The sequence below is a fragment of the Stegodyphus dumicola genome, chromosome 2 (assembly GCF_044657685.1).
Source record: "Stegodyphus dumicola isolate Sdum_Otavi_A_Nest chromosome 2, ASM4465768v1".
NCBI lineage: Eukaryota > Metazoa > Arthropoda > Arachnida > Araneae > Eresidae > Stegodyphus > Stegodyphus dumicola.
In genome coordinates this window covers 93,734,966-93,756,609 of record NC_140769.1, presented here as the reverse complement: position 1 = coordinate 93,756,609, position 21,644 = coordinate 93,734,966, and the positions used below count along the sequence as shown (strand labels likewise).

At 36.3% G+C, this 21,644-nt stretch overlaps 2 protein-coding genes across 2 annotated transcripts in view; both read right to left on the bottom strand.

Annotated features, from left to right (window-relative positions):
- Window positions 1-749: 749 nt before the first annotated feature.
- Window positions 750-9,935, bottom strand: LOC118180485 (uncharacterized). The gene is made up of 2 exons (XM_035349570.2): window positions 9,736-9,935; window positions 750-9,622 (listed from the first exon to the last, which is right to left on the bottom strand). The coding sequence occupies exon 2, from the start codon at window positions 7,899-7,901 to the stop codon at window positions 7,314-7,316; it is 588 nt and encodes a 195-aa protein (XP_035205461.2). The 5' UTR covers window positions 7,902-9,622; window positions 9,736-9,935; the 3' UTR covers window positions 750-7,313.
- Window positions 9,936-10,068: 133 nt separating this feature from the next.
- LOC118180486 (TP53-regulated inhibitor of apoptosis 1-like) overlaps window positions 10,069-21,644 on the bottom strand; it is a 28,923-nt gene continuing 17,347 nt past the window's right edge. Inside the window, exon 4 of the mRNA XM_035349571.2 lies at window positions 10,069-10,331. The gene's annotated coding sequence lies outside the window, so the exon portion shown is untranslated. The remainder of the gene's footprint in view (window positions 10,332-21,644) is intronic.

The window sequence follows — 21,644 nt, the reverse complement described above, 5'->3', positions numbered from 1 at the left end:
ACTGCCAAGTTTTTGTAAAAATCACACAAGTAGTTTTTAAAAAAATTAGCCCTCAAAATTTTAGCTCCTCAATGTTAATTGAGTTTGGTATATATTTATAAATGTGGCTTTTTTTATTACATTTATTTGATTCTTCCTTTCACATTTCGTAATTTAGGTTCATTCTAAATAACATTTGCCTATTTTTGTGATTTATTTTTAAATAATTGTTATAAATTTCTTGAAAAAATTTTGAATTATAACCTATAAAAGTTTTACCACCATCTTAAAGTAGACGTATTTCTAAGCATACCTGCAAAAAGTTATAATTTTTTAATTCAAAATTTCCAAAGATATACATGAATTTACAGTGACGGGGCACGTTGAAATGTAGTTTAAGCATTGGCACGTTGAAATGTAGTTTAAGCACTTTGCTAAAATTATTTGAAAGTAGGAATGATGTGACTTTTTCTCCGCTCATCCACAATGTTAAAAACGTAGGAAAGATGTGACGTTTTTTCCGCTCCTGCACAATGGAAGGGAAAGGAAAATAGATTGTCATATATTGAGAAGTTCGCCGAGTGAATTATTCTTGGCGTAAATTGAAAAAAAACGCGCCAAGTTAAATTTTTGAATTGCTACATAAATTTTGCACCAAAATATACAAAATTTAATATTTAGGCATAATTTGTGTCGTAGAATTGAAATAGGAAAAGAAATTAGTAGGTTATTTCAAAAAAGTCCCATTTTGTGTTAAAATACCTATGCTAGAGCAATGCTATATAAAAATCTAATATAGATCCAGAGTCGTGCTTTCGAGACATAAAAAACGCAATTTGAATTTCGTCAATCGGCCCAGTAGAGCGGGAGATATAGAAATTTCCCAGTTTTATTTTGCGCAATGTACATATTAGACGGAAGGTCTTTCAACATTTATACGGACCACAAACCTATCACCTTCGCTTTTCAAAAAAAAAAAAAAAAAAAAAATTAAACAAAGCCTTTCCCAGACAAACAAGACAATTGAGTTATATTGCTCAATTTTCAACGAATATGCGCTTCCTCAAGGGAGAAGAAAACGTTGTTGCAGATGCTCTTTCCAGAAATAATACCATCTCCAAATGGTTATGCAACTATTGCAGAATTTCAAGATGAAGAGCTAACAACTTTACAAAACAACCCAAGGCTGAGAATGATTCAGATTCCCATCTCACAAAATTTGACAAATCGATTTATTGTGATGTCTCCACCAACAGTAACTTCCCATACATCTCCTCAAACTTTCACCGGCAAATATTTTCTTTTAGTCATACCCTATCTTATACAGGGATTAGAAGCACACGAAAATTAATCACGAAAAGATCCAAATGTCAATAAAGATTGTCAGTAATGGTGTAAGGAGTGCATGGGATGCCAACAATCTAAGGTAAGAATACATGCAAAGTCAACTCTTATGGACTTCACGGTTCCCCTGAATGTTTTCAACACGTTCACAATATGTTGGAGCCTTGTCTCCATTTTAAGGTGTCAGGTACTTACTAATGATGATTGATTGTTTTTCAAGACGCGTTAAAGCCCTTCCTATGGCGGATCAATCAGCAAAAACAGTTGCAAAGGGGATGAACCCAACCTGGATTTCTCGTTTTGGAATACCACAATGTATTATGTCTGATCAAGGACGTCAATTTGAAAGTCAACTCTTCCCATCTTTGAACAAATACTTCGGTTTTCAAAAATCCAGGACGGCAGCATACCATCCACAATCAAATGGACTGATTGAGTGACAACACAGGATTATAAAGGCAAGCTTGAAATGTTATTTACAACAAAGCAAATCTTAAATAGACGCTTTACCTTTAGTTCTTCTCAGATTATGCTCTGCACTGAAAGAAGATATAGGATACTCTTCAGGCGGGTTTCTTTATGGAAGTCCCCTCTATTTACCTGGAGAATTCGTCACCATGATCCCTAATATCACACTCTCAGAGTTCGTGCAAAGACTACAAAGTATTATCCGTAACATGAAACCTTCTACAACAACTACCTATGGTAATACAACTGTATTCCTTTAAAAACACCTTTTGAATTGCTCACATGTTTTCGTCTATAATAATGCGACCATTTCATCTTTGCAACTAGTTTATCTTGGGCCTTATGTTGTCAAACACCGAGCACCAAAGTATTTTGACATTGAAATTAATGGAACTGTCAAAATAATTTCAATTCATAGACTGAAACCATTTCTGAAAATGATGAACAGCCTCTTGAAACCAACAGGCACATGGATTATCCAGATCCACACCTACAGTGCGAGCCTTGCGGTGAGGGATTTTGCCGGCGGTCAATTTCAACCATACAACATGCAGTGGAAGAACCGTCAGGTTTCCACCCCAATTAAAGGATTACTACTAAGAACATACAGTGAATTAGAGTTTCAGAAAGCAGTGCTTCCTTTTACTCTGCATCTGGTGAAGACCACCGGCCAAAAAAAATGAGTAGTAAGGACAAAATGAGACGAAAGTGGCCGCCATCAGTTGAGTTGACAAAAAAGGTGAGTTTCTGATGGAAGGTGCAAATCAATGAACTAAAGAGTCTAGCATGAGTAAAAAATGTTAAGGGTGGAGAATGACAAATGGATATTAGTGTTTTTCTCTTGGATGTTCTCCATATTCTTGATTGGATATGGAGAACATCCAAGAGAGTTGATGCAGTTCTTAGTATGAGTGAGAAATGAATAGAAGAAATTTTTGGCAGTTTTTTAGTATAATTTTGAATTGTGTCTACTTTAAGATTACAATGGTTATACGAACTGTGGCGTATTGATAATTTCTCTAAGTGCTTTGTTTTGAAGAACTTGGATGTGTTGAATGCGAGTTTTGGCAGGGAAGCCCCAGACAGGACTAGCATAGAGTAATGCTGTTCGAAGTATAGATTTATATATGAGGAGTTTATTTGAAGCAGCCATATTTAAAAGTTTATGTCTCCTAACCGTTTTCAATGTGAAGCAATTGATAACAACAGCGATGAAGATGCACCCTCCGATGTTAATTTTCCCCTCAACTCCCGCTAACAGAAATTGGACTTGATCCAAAAAGGAGAAACATTCTCACCTTGTATGACTAATTTTCATGTTATGCAATGGACAGTTAACAACGCTTATAATCATCGCTAGAGATTTTTTCTTCTAATGCATAATAAATATGTTATTTTGTGTGCTAATAATAATGATCGTGTTTCTTACATCCGCAGCTGGGATTACGTTTCATTAAGGTAAGAACTTTAATTCTGTTTTATTCATCTTCATCTCAAATTAGTGTTATTTTTCTATAGTTGCAATAGTAAACAAATGAACCACGCATACCTTCAACATTAGATTATGAGACTGAGCGCATGTTTACTTCAACTATACGCATAAAATATATCGAGATAAGCTATGAAGAATAAAAAATACAAACAGAAAAGATACTCTATGCCATAAATTAACACTGGATAATCCGAAAAAGGAAAAGCCAAGCCTGTCTTCAAAAGCGTAATAAGACTACATAGTTGTGTACTGCGCATTCGAAATACAGAAGCAGAAATGGCTACTAGCTGCGAAAATAAATATTTGATCATGAAACTAAACAATAACAACTATCAAATATGGAAATACAAACTTGAAATGATCCCGAAAAAGGAAAATTTATGGGATTTAATCGCTGATAATACACCAAAGGAAATAAACGCCGAATGGACAAAACGAGATGAACAAGCACAATCCACCATTAGTTTACTCATAGAAGACAACCAAATTGTACACATAAGAAATAAAACAACAACCAAAGAACTATGGAATGAATTAAATAAAATTCATGAAAGAAAGAATCTTTCTAGTAAACTTTACTTTCTCAGAAAGCTGTATATGTTAAAAGCAAAAAACGAATACAAGCTCGAAGAACACGTCAACAAAATGCTTGAAATCGGTGAAGAAATAAAGGATAGTCACATTGCAGCACTCTTACTAAGTGCCTTACCAAAAAGCTACGAAAATCCTATTACAGCTTCAGAAGCTCGCCGAGAAGAACTAACATTGGAAGACGTACAAACGAAACTCATCAACGAATGCCTGAGAAGAAAAGAAGGCACGCAAACAAATGAAACAACTGCCTTCAAAACATATTTTAACACAAAATTCAAGCATTTCAATCAAAAAAATGGAATTATTGCATAAAATTAGGACACTTCTAAAAGGAATGCAGATTCTTAAATAACCACAAAGAAATTGACAAAAACGAAAGTAACTCATTTTTCAAGAACGACAAGCAAGCGAATAAAAGAAATTACGGAAATAAACAGAAAACGAAAGTTGCTGTAAACGAGGATAAACATGAAGATTTAAACAAAAATAAGAAACATAAGAAGACTGAGAATTACACTTTCGAAATCACCAGAGAAAGAAAATTTCTAAACTCAAACTGGTCAATTGCTTCAGGAGCTACTTGTCATATGACCGATAAAATAAACTTTTTCACTAAATTAGATAGAAGCAAAACTGAGCAAATAACAATTGCTAACGGTACTCAGATCCGAAGGCATCTGAGAAGAATACTTATACTGTACAGACGACGAAGATAACAAAATAGAAGTGAAACTCGTGGATGTTCTGTACGTTCCCGACCTAGAAGGAGGATTGATATCCATATGAAAAATTACAAAGAAAGGGTTTACAGTTGAATTTGAAGAAGATTATTTGCAGAATAAAGAAGAAAAATAAAACCATAAGAATTGCTAAAGCAGAAGGAAATTTATATACCATAATTGAATTGGGAAGAAGAAAAGCCAAAATTGCAGCTGCAGATAGAAATGAAAATAGCACAGATCTTTGGCATAGAAGACTAGGACACAGAAATTATGAAGCAATCAAGAGGCTAAAAATAATGACCTGGCAACCAGAATAAGGACTGACGGAGAAGCCAAACAGAAAAAAGAATGCGAATGCTGTATCAGAAGCAAAATGACTGAATTGCCGTATCCCAAGCTCAACAACTATAGAGCAACGTCAGTTCTAGACTTGATACATTCAAATATTTGTGGACCAATCGGTACAACATTACTACGAGGAAAGAAATATTTCATAACATTCATCGAAGATTATTTGAGATATACGCAACAATCTATCTGCTAGCTACAAAAGATGAAGCTATCTCCAAGGTAAAGCAATTTGTAACCATGACGAAGAACAAATTTGGAAAGAAGCCAAGTCTTAAGAACAGACAATGGAGGAGAATATACAAGAAAATAGATTGAAGACTATCTAAAGAAAGAGGAAATCGAACATCAAACCTCATCTAGCATACTCACCGTAGCATAACAGAATGGTAGAGCAGAAAGAAAACATTCGATACTTAATGGAAATGACAAGATGCCTGCTACTCGATTCAGGACTCAAAGAGAATTTTGGGGTGAAGCCATAATGCCAGCCACCTATCTACAAAACAGGCTACCATCAAGATCAATCGAAAAAACACCATACGAGCTCTGTAATAATAAAAAACCGAACTTAAGCATGCAAACAACGTCGTGATCAGAAGAAGTGTAATAGTCGATGAAAACAAAAAAGAAGAAATGCCTTGTCAATTAAATGATCAGAATGAGGAAATAGAATGGCCTTTTAAAGAAAATAAATCTAGAAAACAGTGTCCCAATGCTACAACAGAAAAAAATCCCCTACTACCGAGAAGATCCCAGAGAACGACTAAGGGAATCCCACCAAACAGATTCTCATACCTGGCTAAGAATGAAGAAATTAAAGTTCCTAAAGACTGGCAAGAATTACAAATTTTTCCAAACAAAGAAAAGGAACTGTGGTTAAAGTCCCCGAAAGAAGAAATGAAAGCACTGAAGAGAAACAAAACATAGGAACTAGTCAATCTTCCAAAAGGAAAGAAAGCAATTGGAAACAAATGGATATTTAAAACAAAATACGACGCTTCTGGAAATGTTATCAGATATAAAGCTCATTTAGTAGCTAAAGGATATTGCCAAAAATTTGGGCACGACTACAACGAAACATTCGCACCAGTCGTAAAGTATACCATAATAAGGACTATCTTGGCAATAGGCAGCTCAAAAGAAGATGCACGTAAACCACTTTGATGTAAAAACAGCTTTTCTATATGGAGATCTAAAAGAAGATATATATATATGAAGTAACCAGAAGGTTACATCTCTGCTTCAGAAGCAAACAAAGTCTGCAAACTAAATAAAAGTATCTACAAACTAAAACAGGCAGCCAGAAACTGGAATCACAAGAGAGCTGAAATTCTGTGCAAACAAGGATACGTTCAAGGAAAAGCTGATCCATGTTCTTTCACACTAATCGAGAAAAATGCTAGAACTTACATAATTGTTCATGTTGATGGCATATTAGTCGCGAGCGACAAGTGTGAAAAATTCAAGAAGTTGAATGAATTCTCAGAGAATATTTCGACATTCGAAATCTTGGAGAAGCATCTACAGTCGGTCACAAAAGTATCCGAACACCAGTACCCTTCAGAAAATGACAAGATGGTATTTTTCTCTCGTGTCATTCCATCATAGGTCCCCCCCCCATCTTGGAAAACTGAAAATCTACACGATCTCTCTTTGAATTCGGAAGCCATTTTGGGAAGAGCAGACCACCTCATCTTGGAGAACTGAAATGAACGCTCTACACCACTTCTCTTTGGAATGGGTAACCATTTTGGAAAAAGGGGACATCCTAATCTTGAAGAACTGAAATGAATGCTCTACACGATCTCTCTTTGAATTCGCTATTTTTGGATTATTTGAAAGCCATTTTGGGACAACCTATTCTTGGGAAACTGAAGTCTGCTATCCCCCCCCTCTTTGAATTCAGAAGGCATTTTGGGAAAAGTGGATAATCTAACTTGGAGAACTGAAATTAATGCTTTACATGATCTCTCTTTGAATTAGGTAGCTATTTTGGGACCTCCTCATCTTGAAGAACTGAAATGAACGCTCTACACCTTCTCTCTTTAAATTGGGTAGCCATCTTGGGAAAAGCGGACAACCTAATCTTGGAAAACTGAAGTGAACGCTCTACACCCTCTCTCTTTGAATTTGAAAGGCATTTTGGGAAAAGTGGACCATCTAATCTTGGAGAACTGAAATGAAAGCTCTACACCTTCTCTCTTTGAATTAGGTAGCCATTTTGGGAAAAGCGGACAAACTAATCTTGGAAAACTGAAGTGAATGCTCAATACCCTCTCTCTTTGAATTCGAAAGCCACCAAGATTGGTATATATAATATTTTTTATTGTTATTATTACAATGATACAATTTGTTAAAAAAAATTATGACATTTCCAATATAATTTCAGAGATACAATTCCATAACAGTTCAGTTTCATTCGAGGTTAACTTATCTACACAATCTTTTACCCACAAATCACTATTATTTTCTTCAAGATCCACTAAACTTTGTAAATCCATAAAATTGTCCCATGCAGGAAGTGTTGGATCCTCAAAAGATTTTCCTGAATATTTTTGAGCCTCTTTGGGACGAGTTTGGGGATCCATGATTTCTGGACACATTTGAGATTTTGGATCAGGTTGAGGTTCTGCCTCCATGACTTCTGGACCAGGCTGAGGTTCTGCCTCCATGATTTCTGGACATGTTTGAGATGAAGAGGATTCTGAGAGAGGTTCTGGACAAATTTGAGTGTCCAAAAGAGGCTGCCAGTCTGGACAAGTTTGAGAAGAGAATTCTGGATTCATGACCGGATCTCCAAGTTCCATGCCAGGCATGTTGCAGTAAGTCATACATTTCTTAATAGGTGATTTTTTCTCCTCCTCTTCATGATCTTCAGTCGTGATCACTTCAATTTCTTTCCGTATACCCGCTAATCGCATTTCGTGCAATGACTGTTTTTTCCATCTCATCTTATCATCTAAAGAAGGGAAGGGAGAGGTAGGCTGTTCGTAATCTTGAAACGAAGTCGGGGTTTGGAAAGGAATCTCCTTTTTCAATTGTTTCCAAAGAGTCTACGAGCAGCGATTGACGAGAAACAGGCACTTCTGTGTCGTTATAATGAGATAATGCGTCTTCGAAGGGACTACATGGTTTTTGAAAGGTCTTAGAATATATTTCTTAAATTTCAACCTGTTGGTCACTTTGAAACCTCTTTCCTAGATATTAGGGGACGATGATTTGTAATAGACAAGGAGAGAAGCTGTGGTCTGATAGATAAGAACTTCGTCCTCGGCCATAGTTCTCACTCCAAAAGAAAAGTATCTTTTCGCGAGAAAAATATTCTTCCACCGAAGACTCACGCGCAAATCTGTATATCTCCGGTCTGTTTGAATGGGACATTTCAAAGCTTGATGCACCCGGTTCCAAGAGAAGGATGAGCAATCTTTTGTTTGTTGAGAGTCGAATAGATTCCTATTCATATTCTGAACGAGCAGGTCGGATGATTTGACTACATGCTTGAAAGAAATGATCACTTGGTCAGCTGGTAAATGTAGAATAAATTTAGCACAATGACTTGCTCAAAAGATTTTCAGCTTGGCAATTTGCGTCAGCGTCTTCAAATCCTCCACACCCAAAATAAATTGAGTCGAGAAGATATCTAATAGGGACATGGCTCAAATGAAATGATCTCGCCTCTTTATACGTATAGTCTCTATGACGTCAGTTTTGTTTTTGCTTATATACCATTTCCAAGAAATCTTATCTCCATGACCCTTTTTGAGTGGGTTGGAATGAGGAAGTGAAAGAAAAAAATAACCAACCAATGACCTTTTTATTTTTTCAGTCACCCTTTAATTCCCATGGATGTCCAGAGATAAAGGAAGAAGGGACAGGGGGGTCTCTCTCTATATATAAATAGAACGAGAGAGAAAAGAGTAATTTTTTTGGGGGGGGAGTAGATCATGATGAGGAGTCCCCAGCTTATCACGAGTATTCCTTACAAATATAAAACTTTTGAGATTTTATTTTTTATCATCCAAGGAGTCGTTTACCTAAAAGCCTCTGATTTTTCAAAATGTGCGGGTTATAATATATATCACAAGATGCGGGAACAATTTCTGGCCAACGAAGAGGTTTTGACGGCTCGTGAAATTTCTTCCTTGGATACACAAATTTTGTCGATGAAAATATCATTACACGGCCGCCTTTCTAACCTTCTTGCAAATGAACAGTATTATGGATCGTCTTGAAAAGAAAAAGAGGTGATTGGTTGCACAAATTTCTGCACGAAACTCTCTTGATCATGAGGACCGGGAAGAATCCATACTATATTCTAGAGGACAATCATCTTAACAAGTCTCTGACTTTTCAAAACATTATTGAACAAAAAAGATTGAATGGTTGAAAGGCTACCTCATATCTATCATTGATGATATCAAGGTACTGTAAATTTCTATTAGTTGCAAACACATCTGAAAGAATGCCATATCATACAACATGATTATCATTTCTCTAGGCAATCTTCAGTTCATAAACAATCCAACAGCAGTTCAACATTTTTGTTATACCTTTAACTTTGAGCTTTAGCATATGTAATAGGTATCATCATAGCAGTAGGCAAACCATGAAAACCAAATGCAAACATCTCTTAACAGATAGTTTTGTCACTGAACGAGTTCTGTTCCTGAAACTGAAATATAATAGAAGTGATCTGCAGTGACAGTATTTCTAGTCGAAATACAAATGATCTTAACACAAATGATATAAACTATTGTGATTCTTAAATTTTAAAAATCAACTTACTAGAATCCATACAGTTTTACAAATCCCAAAATTCATACAAAATCTTCTCATGTTTTAAACCCTATGTGAAGTCTGTAAAATTGTAATAAAATTACAAACACATACATGAAGTTTTGAACATATTTAAAAATACAGTTTCAAAGTTATCAAAAACTGCAGTATTTCATAAAAATTTGTATTTTCTTAACACTTTATTTTATTATTCCTTTATAATGAAATAATAATTTCATACATATGGAAAGTACTCGTAGTTTGTCTAAAAACAGAATAATTTACCCTATCTTCTTTTCATCTATTGATATTATCAACTAAATTACAAATGAGAATATTCAATGTGTGCAAAAGGCATGTATTTATTTACAATGCTCATTAAAAAAAACTTACATTATTACTTCGATTTATTCTTAAATACATGTATAAAATATGAAAAAATTTGTAGGATATGAAATAAAATACAAAAATAAACTAAATAAATTATGAAACAAATAAATTCCAGCAACTATTCCTAATTTGTTGCAAAATTCAGTGCATACTTTGCATCAAGTCATAAAATATAAAGTACCTATAAATGAAGTAACTTGTACTTAGGCTTGCACCTGAAATAAAAATTAAGAAACATCTTAAATTCATATTCAGTTAATATTAATAACAAATACCCAATATAACAGTACCCAATGCTTATTAAACTCAGTCACTTATAATGTTAAAATTTCTATGAACAAAAGCAAATATATACCAATCAATAGCAAAACCATTATTTATTAAACTTATCTCTGCCACTTATAAAACCCAAAATGGCAAATGACTGATTCTTCAGTGCAAAATTATCCAACTTAATACTCAGAGCTTTCATAGTTTATCCAACATAAGTATCTCTTCCTGTAAATACGACTTCTAACATTCAGCCTTTAGACCACGGTATTATTAAAGCTTTCAAATATCTTTACAAAAAAGATGTTAAAAAAATTATGAGCAAAATAAAATTTTGTGAAAATGCAAGAATGATGGAAATAAGTACGAGGGTAAGTTGAAAAATAAGTTTCCGCTGTCGACTGTGGTCAGAGTTGTGTATGAAAGTCAAAAAATAGAATGAGACATTAAAGATATGACATACCTTTATTTTTCCACATAGGTACCAAGTACATTGAGACATTTGTCATATCGCTTGATAAGCTTCAAAAAGCCCTCCAGGAAAAAATCAGGGCTTTGCATATGGAAGAAGCGTTGAATGGCTTGTTTCACTTCAGTATTGCTTCCAAAGCGCCTTCCCCCGAGATTTTTCTTCAAAGCAGGAAACAGATGGAAGTCGCTTGGTGCGAGATCAGGACTGTATGGCGGATGGTGTAGGCACTCCCAACCAAGAGTTGCAATATGGTTTTGCGTTGCCGTCGCCGAATGTGGTCTGGCATTGTCATCCAACAGCAGAACGCCAGATGTGAGAAGGCCAGGGCGCTTTTTCCGAATCGCCTCTTTCAATTTCGACAGGGTGTCACAGTAGCGCGTAGCATTGATGGTTCCAACCTCCAAAAAGTCCAGCAATAAAACTCCTTGGGCGTCCCAGAAAACTGTGAGGAGTACTTTACCTGCAGAGGGAGTTGTCTTGAACTTCTTTCGGACAGGTGATGACGGATGTTTCCACTCCATAGATGCGGCCTTCGATTCTGGCGTGAAATGGTGGACCCACGTTTCATCCCCTGTCACAATCCGAAACAGAAAGTCATTGCCATCTTCATGGTAATGCACGAGATGTTCCAGGCTGACCCCCATGCGTTGTTCCTTGTGTGTCGAGGTCAATTGTCGGGGCACCCATCGTGCTGACACTTTTCTGTATCGAAGAATGTCGTGGATGATGTTTTGAGCTCGCTCATGTGAGATTCGAAGTTCTTCCGCTACTTCATCGACGGTGATACGTCGGTTCGCTCTAATCATGCACGAGATGTTCCATGCTGACCCCCATGCATTGTTCCTTGTGTGTCAAGGTCAATTGTCGGGGCACCCATCGTGCTGACACTTTTCTGTATCGAAGAATGTCGTGGATGATGTTTTGAGCTCGCTCATGTGAGATTCCAAGTTCTTCCGCTACTTCATCGACGGTGATACGCCGGTTCGCTCTAATCATGTCATCCACCTTCCTGACATTTGCATCTGTAGTGGACGTGCGCGTCCGTCCAGCTCTTGGTATGTCCTCCACTTGCTGACGTCCATCACTGAATGCGCGACACCATCTCCGCACCATTTGCTTCGACATCACACCTGGCCCATAGACTTCCTTGAGGCGGTTATGAATTTCTGTTCCTGATACTCCATGTGCCCATTCATAGCAGATAACCACTCTCACTTCCTCCTTTGACCACGAATTCAAAACGCACCTTCTCTCCGTACCTACCAGCGCTCAAATGAGAGGCTGGTCTCCGCTTTGCGCAGGCACTGCAACAGCGCCATTAGCTTGATTTGCAGCGACCTCTACCCAATGGTGTATTGGTGACTTGCGCGCTTTCCTGCTGTGTTGTCTTTCGCCCATAGCCGTTCAACGCTTCTTCCATATGCAAAGCCCTGATTTTTTCCTGGAGGGCTTTTTGAAGCTTATCAAGCGATATGACAACTGTCTCAATGTACTTGGTACCTATGTGGAAAAATAAAGGTATGTCATATCTTTAATGTCTCATTCTATTTTTTGACTTTCATACACAACTCTGACCACAGTCGACAGGGGAAACCTATTTTTCAACTTACCTACGTATATTATAGACATTGCAGGGAGTTAATCTCTTAAAATGAGTTAAAAACTGTCTTCGAAAAATGTGGCTTTTATGTAGAAAAAGCCCCAGAGGAATCACAAACTCTAGTTAATGTTTTCTGCAGTAGGTAAGTTACAAAGATTAATTTTTACAATATGTGTCTGTTTACAATAATACTGAAACAATGAGTGTAAAAACTGACTAAAAAACTGCAAAACTAACGGCAAAAATGATATTAAGAATTATGACACGCCAACATTGATCAAACCTACAAAAGCACAGCAAATTCTTTTGAAATGAAAACCCGCTGATCACAAAAACTACCAGCAATTTTACAAAATTGAGAATACAATTGAAAAACTGTTGATGAATAATATGAAACAAACAAGAGATAAAACAACTGTTTGTAAGATATGAAACTTCATCAAGAACATAATTATAAAAATGAATTTCAAAATTGCTTACATAGTTTAATTAACTATTATTTTAGAATTAATTATTAAGTTAATTGTTAGCTATTATTTTACTTGAAAAGTTTAAAACATGATTTGCAATATACAAATTATCAAATATTAAACTCAGCTGCTTAATAAACTCAAATGTTTTGAACGGAAGTGATTTTAATAAGTGGCAGGTACTGTATTGTGAATTTAAAATATAATGCATGTTTCTTTAATGAATAAAATGCATCAATTTTTTACCTATACGATATACATAAACCACAAACTTTAAGAAAATTAAGTGAACTGTAGTGCTGTAGTGCATTAAAACTGAAACACCACCAAAGACAAAAGATAGCAAAATTATGTGCATTTGACAGATTTCTTAATAGTAAAAATATCGAATCATTAAAATTTCAGGTACATCAGACAAGCTAAATATGCTATGAACAGCATTAAAAGGTCAATAATATGAGCTGCATATAAACAATATGAGCAACAATAACTGCTCTTTAGCAAAGCACAGAAGTGACGAAACTTTGGTTGGCATTTTGGAATAATGCAGAACAGGCAACTATAATTTGTTGTCAGAGTTAAAAGAAGTAATTGCCAGAGTAAAAGAAGTATTGTTAAGAAGTAAAACTTCTCCGCAACAGGAGTGGCTCCTTCCCAACGTACAGGGAAACAGCTGCGCATGTGCAAAATATCTGTCGCCAAAGCGCAAAAGCTCGAAGCTGGTGTCGAAGTTCACATTTATCAAGAGATCATAAAACAAATATTGTTTTAAATTTCTTTAAACTTTAAAGGAAAAGAAAATATTTTTTTGTGCAAGAAAATTAATTAATAGATTAGTTATTTTGAGCTAAGTTTAAATTATCGCGAAACATCAAAGAAGAAACGTTTTGTCAGAGAACGTTTTTTCTTAACACATGTTTCTCAATTTCCTGTACACAGGGCAGAGGACGAAATTCTTAGCAGCAAATCCCTTGGTGAACTTTCCCTCTGCTTTCCAGTGGCATAATAGCAAATTGGTTTATCAAGTCTATGGAACCTTTCACAGACCAGACATATTCAGTCGGAGAAAGATCTGATGAATGTGCTCTAGAGACAGAACTGTAACCTGCTATATGTCAAGGAAGAAATATGCAATAAAAACTATCAAACTTTGCAATAAAACTATATCACTTAGACTGCAGTATGTCAGCCAGTATAAGAGGAAAATAATTGTGCTCCCCAAATTAATGAATCCTTAACACAATAACAAATACATATCTCATAAATACAATGCCTTAATAATGCTAATAGGAAAAAGAAAAAGAATGGTAGCATGTAGTAACAAAATAGGAAAATAACTTTCTGCATATATGTTGCTCAAATGAAAAAGTTCGAAATTACACTATGGGTATAATTGAAGTCATTATTCAAGTAATAACCACAGGTATGAGCACAAGTATCCTACTCTTTCACAAGCCAATGGATTTCCCGCTCCACGAGTTCCTGTGGTTGTGACAGAAGCCAGTCCTCCACTATCTCTTTCAGTTCGTCATTCAAGTTACAGCACTTCCCTCCAAGATATGTTTTTAGGAGACCAACACACGGAAATTACAGTGCAACAATTCTGGGCAGATGCTTATGCTGCTCCCACTAGAACTTGGCCATTATACTTTGTGTGACCTTGGAGAGCTATGATGTGCGTTATCGTGGAGCAGTATCACTCTGGCTGTGAGCAGATCAGGCTGTTTGCTTTTCATGGACTTGCTCATCTGGCAATTAAATTTAATGAAACATTCAAAGTGGTTCAAATCGCACTAAATTGTTATTAATGGTGTTCGAAAGAAAATTTATGAAAGAAAGCTTCAGAAAGATTTTAAAATACTTGACAACTGTAAAAAGGAGCTAAAGATTATACATTGTACATCAGCATTTATTTATTAATTTGTTGTACATGCATTAATTAATTTGTCACGTACACCAGATATCAAAATTACACCTTTCAAATTTAGATTAAGAAATTTTACAAGGTTCCATGAGCAGCAGCATACAAAAGATTTTTGAAGTGTTTAATTTTTAGCGAGCAGTATTATGTTGATATGAAGCACCATTAACTTAAAAGCAAAAATAATTTTGTACACAAAAATGAACTGTGGCCTAATTCTCTTTGTTATTAAATCAAAAGTCATTTGCAGATTTTTTTCATGAAAAATAACACACGAGAAAAAATTGTGAAAAAGGAAAAAGAAACAAAATTCTGAAAGCATTTCAGATTTTAATTACACCCCAAAAGGGTGTTTTTTTAACATTTTGTGTGTTAACTTTATTTATTAAATATCACGTTCTTCGCACTTAAAACATAAAATTGAATTCAACAACAATATCACAAAATAATTTAAAAGAGAATTTCTGATACACAGTCTTGCACACTGGAGATATATTTTTTTTTTTTTTTTTTTTTTCATACAGGGTTGCTATTGCTCACTTTGAAATTGTTGTTTCTTAATCGAAAACTCATAAATGCTTTACAGAATATGAAATAGATAATAAAACAAATTCCAAATTTGGGCTTCTACATGCCCATACTCAGATGGAGGATCCCGCTATTCAAAATTTGATGACTCTAGGTGCTGTTGTTTTATCACAACGCAAGAAACATACATACATTTATGCAGATTCTTCATTATTTAATTTCTTTAAATATAATACAGGGTAATATTTGGTGGCAAAAATAAGAAAAGTGGAACACAGTTTATAGTGAAACACCACAAAAAGCCAAAACAAAATTCTGGTTAATGCCCTTTGGGCTAAAAATCATAAGATTTAAATTAATTACACTCATGTCCATAAATTAAGGATAATTCGGAGTCACGCTGAAATCAAACTCTAAAATAAATATATCACCTATAAAATCACTACACACATCTTCAAGAATCATATGCAAATTTCAGGAAGTAACTAGATGACACTGATGGTACGTCACAATGACGAGAGTGTAAGAGAGTGATATATAAGGAATACAGGCAAAGAAGTAAAATTGTTCGCAGGCGCTTTATAAGCATTTCAGTGCAATAACCGAATAGTTATGACACAAAGGACGCATTTGGATGATTTTTTACGTGGTAGAATTATCGGCCGTCTGGAATGTGGGCGTACCCAACTGGGAGGATCAGACGAACATGGAATTGCCCAGAGTGTCATCTCCAGACTTTGTCAACGATTCCAAGATGATGGTAATGTGAGTAGACGTTACAGCACAGGTTGCCCCAGAGTTACAACGCCGAATGAGGAACGGTATTTGACAGTTACTCCCAAAAGAAACAGGCAGAGCACAGCCTCAGACCTGTCTCGTCAGCTTTTTTCAGCCACTGGTACGACAATTTTGAGGCAGACCATGTACAGACGCTTAGGGCAGATTGGTCTATATGCTCATAGACCTGTCAGATGTGTTCCACTCGCTGCAACTCACTGTCGCCTGCGGTTAGCCTGGAGTAGAGAGCATGCATTGTGGACACCGCAACAGTGGGCTTGTGTGATGTTTTCCGACGAGTCCAGGTTTGGCTTTCAGTCTGATTCTCGCCGGACTTTCACATGGAGAGCTCCAGGTACCCATTACCACCAAGAAAACATCATTGAACGACACTGTTACGGTGGTGTAGGAGTGCTTATTTGGGGTGGAATTATTCATGGATTCCAGAACTGACCTGCATGTTCAAATTGGAACCATGACAAGCCAACTCTATTGGGAGGTCATCCTGGAACAACATGTATGTTTGTTTCGGGGCACCATGGACGCACAATTTGTGTTTATGGATGACAACGCCCGTCCTCACCGTGCAAACATCGTAAGCGAATGCCTTCAATCGGAGGATATCACCCGTATAGACTGGCCAGCATTCTCACCGGACTTGAATCCAGCAGAGCACGTGTGGGATATGCTTGGCCGACGAGTTGCAGCCCGTCAACCTCCTCCTACATGTCTACCGGAACTTCGGAGAGCATTGCTTTTTGAGTGGTGTAATATCCCCCAAGATCAGATCGATAATTTGATACTCAGCATGCCTAGGCGTTGTACAGACTGTATTGCATCGTCTGGGAGACATACAATGTATTAACAATCATACAAAACATGTAATATTGGTTTTTTGTAAATAGGTTTTTTTTTTTTTTTTTTTTTTTTTTTTATTTAATTTGCTCCAGGGAGAAAAAATCGCTAATTTTTTTTAATAATATCAAACATATAGCATCTTTTTTTGCTCTTTACCTTTTGTTTAATAAATAAGCTTTACAAATAAGTCAAATTTGTTTTGCTTCTAACTCTTCCTTTGCCTGATTTTGCATTATCCTTAATTTATGGACATGAGCGTATTGCTAAGCACAGATATTAAATTTGTTCTGAGTTCTTTTCAAATCTCTCCAGAGTGTCTGGCTAATTCACCAGCCTCTGTCAGAAGCATTTATCCAGATACTGGCAGATTATGACTTCTTTGAATGGCAAACCATTTCAGCAATGTTTCTTCAACATTCATATACTCCTCGCATTCAAATTTTTTCCAAAAGCAGAAATTACATCATTTTGATTTTTCAAAATTTGGTTTTTAACAGTAGATTTATATATTTCTGGCAGATATTGATTTGGCTGCATCCATTTTGAATTTTTCAAATACCGTAATTTCTGGAAGAAACGCCACGGCGTTTACGTGTTTAAAACTTAAATTTTCAGCGGGTGCGGCGTTTAGGTGCACTAAAAATAAAATATTTCCTATGATGGTCATTGTACATAGTTTGGATGGTCTTGTCATTGTGCATAGACTGGTGCTGTTCCCACACAAAAGACCACTCAGTTGCTTTTTGCAAACGTTATTTTGTTTACAATCTTTTCCTTGAATGGACCTCAACATTCTCATCAGTTTGAATAGTCTCTCTCTTCTGCCATTCAATGAATCTTCCAGGACCCATCCTCTTCCCACCCCTGCCTTTTCTGCAATTTTTTTCAAAGGCGGACATGACTAGACCTGCCTCGTAATAACGAACTCTGACGTATTTCCACTTCAGCATGAATCGATTTTTCTTGGCATTCTGCCAGATACAGATCCCATCAGTTTGGGTATAAGTACTGGTTGGATAGTTTTTAAGTAAGAAGGGAACGAAAAATTTTTGAAAATGTCCCTAAACGGCATAGATGCTATACTGCTGGTTTTAAGCTTAATGTAATTTCACGTGCTGTACAAATTGGAAATCGAGCAGCAGCTCGAGAGTTTGAAGTGGATGACAGATGTATTCGATGTTGGAGAACTGAAAAAGAACTTCTTAAAAATATGCCACAACAGAAACGAGCCAAAAGAAGTGGTACTGTAAAGTGGCCAAATCTAGAAGACGACCTTGCAAACTGGATAAAGGAGAAACGAAGAAAGGGAATGGCAATTTCGACTGTAAAAATTCACTTACAAGCAAAATTTATAGCAAAAAGAATGAACATAAATGATTTCAAAGGAGGTGTAGCAGATTTATGAAAAGAAAAAATATTTCTGTGCGTACTAGAACAACAGTCAGGCAACAATTACCAATGGACTGGCAGGATAAAAAGTCATCTTTTCTAAAATATGTGACAGCTATTATTGATAAAAAAAACTTCTTCGGTCGCAGATAATAAATATGGATGAAACGCCGTTAGCTTTCGACTCTCCTGCAAACAGAACTGTTGACGAAACTGGTGCAAAAACTGTATCTGTGTTTATGACGGGGCATGAAAGAACGTCATTTACATGTGTGTTAGCTTGTGCCACAAACGGTGACAAGCTAAAGCCGATGATCATTTTTAAACGAAAGACTATTCCGAAGGGAGATTTTCCTAATGACGTAATTATTTGTGCAAACGAGAACGGCTAGATGTGCGAAACAATCATGCACGAGTGGCTACAAAAAGTTTGGCAGTGTCGTATGGGATCTTTTTTCTAACCAAAGGGGTTATTGATAATGGATTCCATGCGTGCTCATTTCTTTGAGTCAGTGAAAACCAGATGTCTACGACCGAAGCAAAAATTTCTGGTAATTTGACAAAAATCTTACAACTGTTAGATTTGTCAGGTATAAAATCCTTCAAAGCTGAAGTCCGAAAGCGGTGGGAGTATTGGATGAGTGAAGGATTGCATACGTAAACCAAAAGCGGTAAGATGCGTAGAGCATCTTATGAAGAAATTGCAAAGTGGGCAAGAAGTGCGTGGAAATCGGTAGAAACATCGTCAATAATAGCAGGGTTCAAAGAAGCTGAAATTATATCCTTAGATAAAGAGACTGTAAACCAAGAGGATGAATGTGACGATCTGGAAGACTTAGATCAGGATTTACTAAATCTTTTTAATTCAGATAGTGAAGAATCAGATTTTGATGGCTTCATACGATGTATAGTTTGCTGTAATTCGTAAGTAAAATTAAAAATTTCCTTTTGTCATCCAAATTTAATATTTCGTTGTTGCAACATTTTTTATAATATAGTCTGAGTACTAAAAATATGGACTTCTTTAATGGGTAAATATAAGTATATACGTGAAGGTAAATATATTTTCCACGTTTCTTACCTTTAATTTATTTTTGAGTTATGGTTTCATTTCATGCATTTTTCTTAACTGGTATGTCATATATCAGGACTTAGGTTGAGTTTTTGCATCTATACCGCCCACGACGATGTCACGTGCAATTTAATCTATTGCGGCGTTTCTTTGTAATTTTAATTTTTTTCCCGCCATTTTTCTCGAGTGCAAAATTTAGGCTGATGCGGCCTTTCTTCCGGAAATTATGGTAATATTCATCTTATTTTCAATGCAGCAATTTTACGTTTACAGCTCACCAAGCAGATGAATTTTTGACACAGAAACAGAGTGGTCAAAGAATAAGGTGAGAATTTTGTTCTTTTGAAAAAGATGAAGATAATTTTGTCACCTATGCATCTTATCCGATGTCCAGTAAGAATACAATCATTTCTCATGTATGGTTACTATACAAAGATTCAACAACCTTTATAAATATTATCTTATGCCTCACAAAAAAAAAAAAAACCTAAAGAATGCAAAAAAGACACAACTTTGAGAGAAGTTATACTCAAAATAAACTGATAAGGATAAAAAAAAATTCCATCTCTAAAAGATTAATGGACTCTAAAACCACAAGCTCAATGAGATTCAATATTTTCTGTTACAGCATCAACATTGAATAGAGTTCTGTTCAAAGAATTTAATTGGAATCAGTGAACATATTTATGTTTTTTCTTTAAATGGTCATATACACCATATAGTGTCCTAAGATAAGTTTATTGCATCCTCGTTCTCTTATGAGCTGAGTGCCTCACCTGTCTCTTATAGCTTTTGTGAGATAAAAGTGAGAAGAGAAAAAGAAAAAAAATGATTTAAAGACATTTCCTTTACTATAGATTGAGGATACTAATATTCTAAATATGAATGATTTTAATCAGTAATTTTTTTGCTAAAATTTATAGAGATTCTGGGAAAAATATGAAAGTACGAAAAACATTTCACTCAAAGTTATCCATACAGTTTGTCTCCGATTTTCTTATTCTTGGAGGTTCGTTATAATGATATAAAATAAGATAAAATATATGGTAAACAGGATGGGACCAAAAGGTTCATTTGTTACATCCAGGGTTTGTTAAGAGTAGCACTCATTATCAGAGTTTGACTGCACTACATTTGTCAGCTGTTCCAGCACCTTCTTAAACACAAGCCTCCCAACTGAAGGCTCGTAGTTTAGTCACATAACAAACTTTTGGCTATCTCGATGGGGTGCGAAAAATAGCCCCTTCAGCCCATGGCCATCCAGATGGCATGAGCAAGTTAGAGAAATCATGAGAGGACATGTTAATGAACCAAAGCATTGTTTTAGTAGGTTGAATGTCTGTTTAATTTAATATTGATATTTTTTTTCATTATGCCTTTAAAGTGTTGTGTGTCGTTATGCCAAGAATATTTCCCTGGGAAAACCGGCGATTGTGGGGAGGATTTGAAATTCCGAGGACCTTTGATCTGGAGAGGAGGGGTCTTGGAGGAAACAGCCATGTAGAGGATACAGGAGAAAAGCTGAGTTTTGCGTCTCAGGCCGCCAGATAGTACAGGAGCCCGGGGCAGCCTAACCAGCATGTCCTGGCTGCTCTATCAGCTGGTGTATAATCTCGCCTGCCTTGTAGTTCCAGGTGGTGCCTGGGTGGGGTCCTGCATGGCAGAGCGGGGGGCTCTTCCGAGGTCACTACTGGCTGCTGAATCTGGGGCTAGCCCCTCCAAACTGGCTCTTAGAAAATCGGAAGGAATTTTTCTCCCCCTTCCTTCAATCTTATACCAAAATGGATGCTTGTAATACAAAATTAGATAAAAACGCATCTTCTGAAATCCCCACTATAACCACTGTAATTCCTTCTGAGGGAGTGAATGTACCCTCGGGTGCGGACGCTCTTCTCTTTAGGACTACAGAAACCAGAACCGCTGGTGAAAGGGTGAATGTGCCTTCGGACACGGACGCCTTGAACCCAGTGGGGATGGATACTGACTCCTCTGTCAGAAGTACTGTGCCAGATGCGCAAGCGGATGACCAGTCACCAATGATGGAGGTTGTAAATAAAAAAAGAGAAAAAAGGCAACGCCAGAAAGAGCGGAAACGACTGGAGAGGGCCATGGAAGGAATCTCGATCTCTGGGGAGAAGGGAGCGAAAGAGAAAACAGATAAAGCTGGGACC

What these genes read in the sequence shown, in the direction of transcription:
- LOC118180485 (XM_035349570.2), bottom strand. Translation starts at nt 7,901, where the DNA reads ATGAGATGGAAAAAACAGTCATTGCACGAAATGCGATTAGCGGGTATA.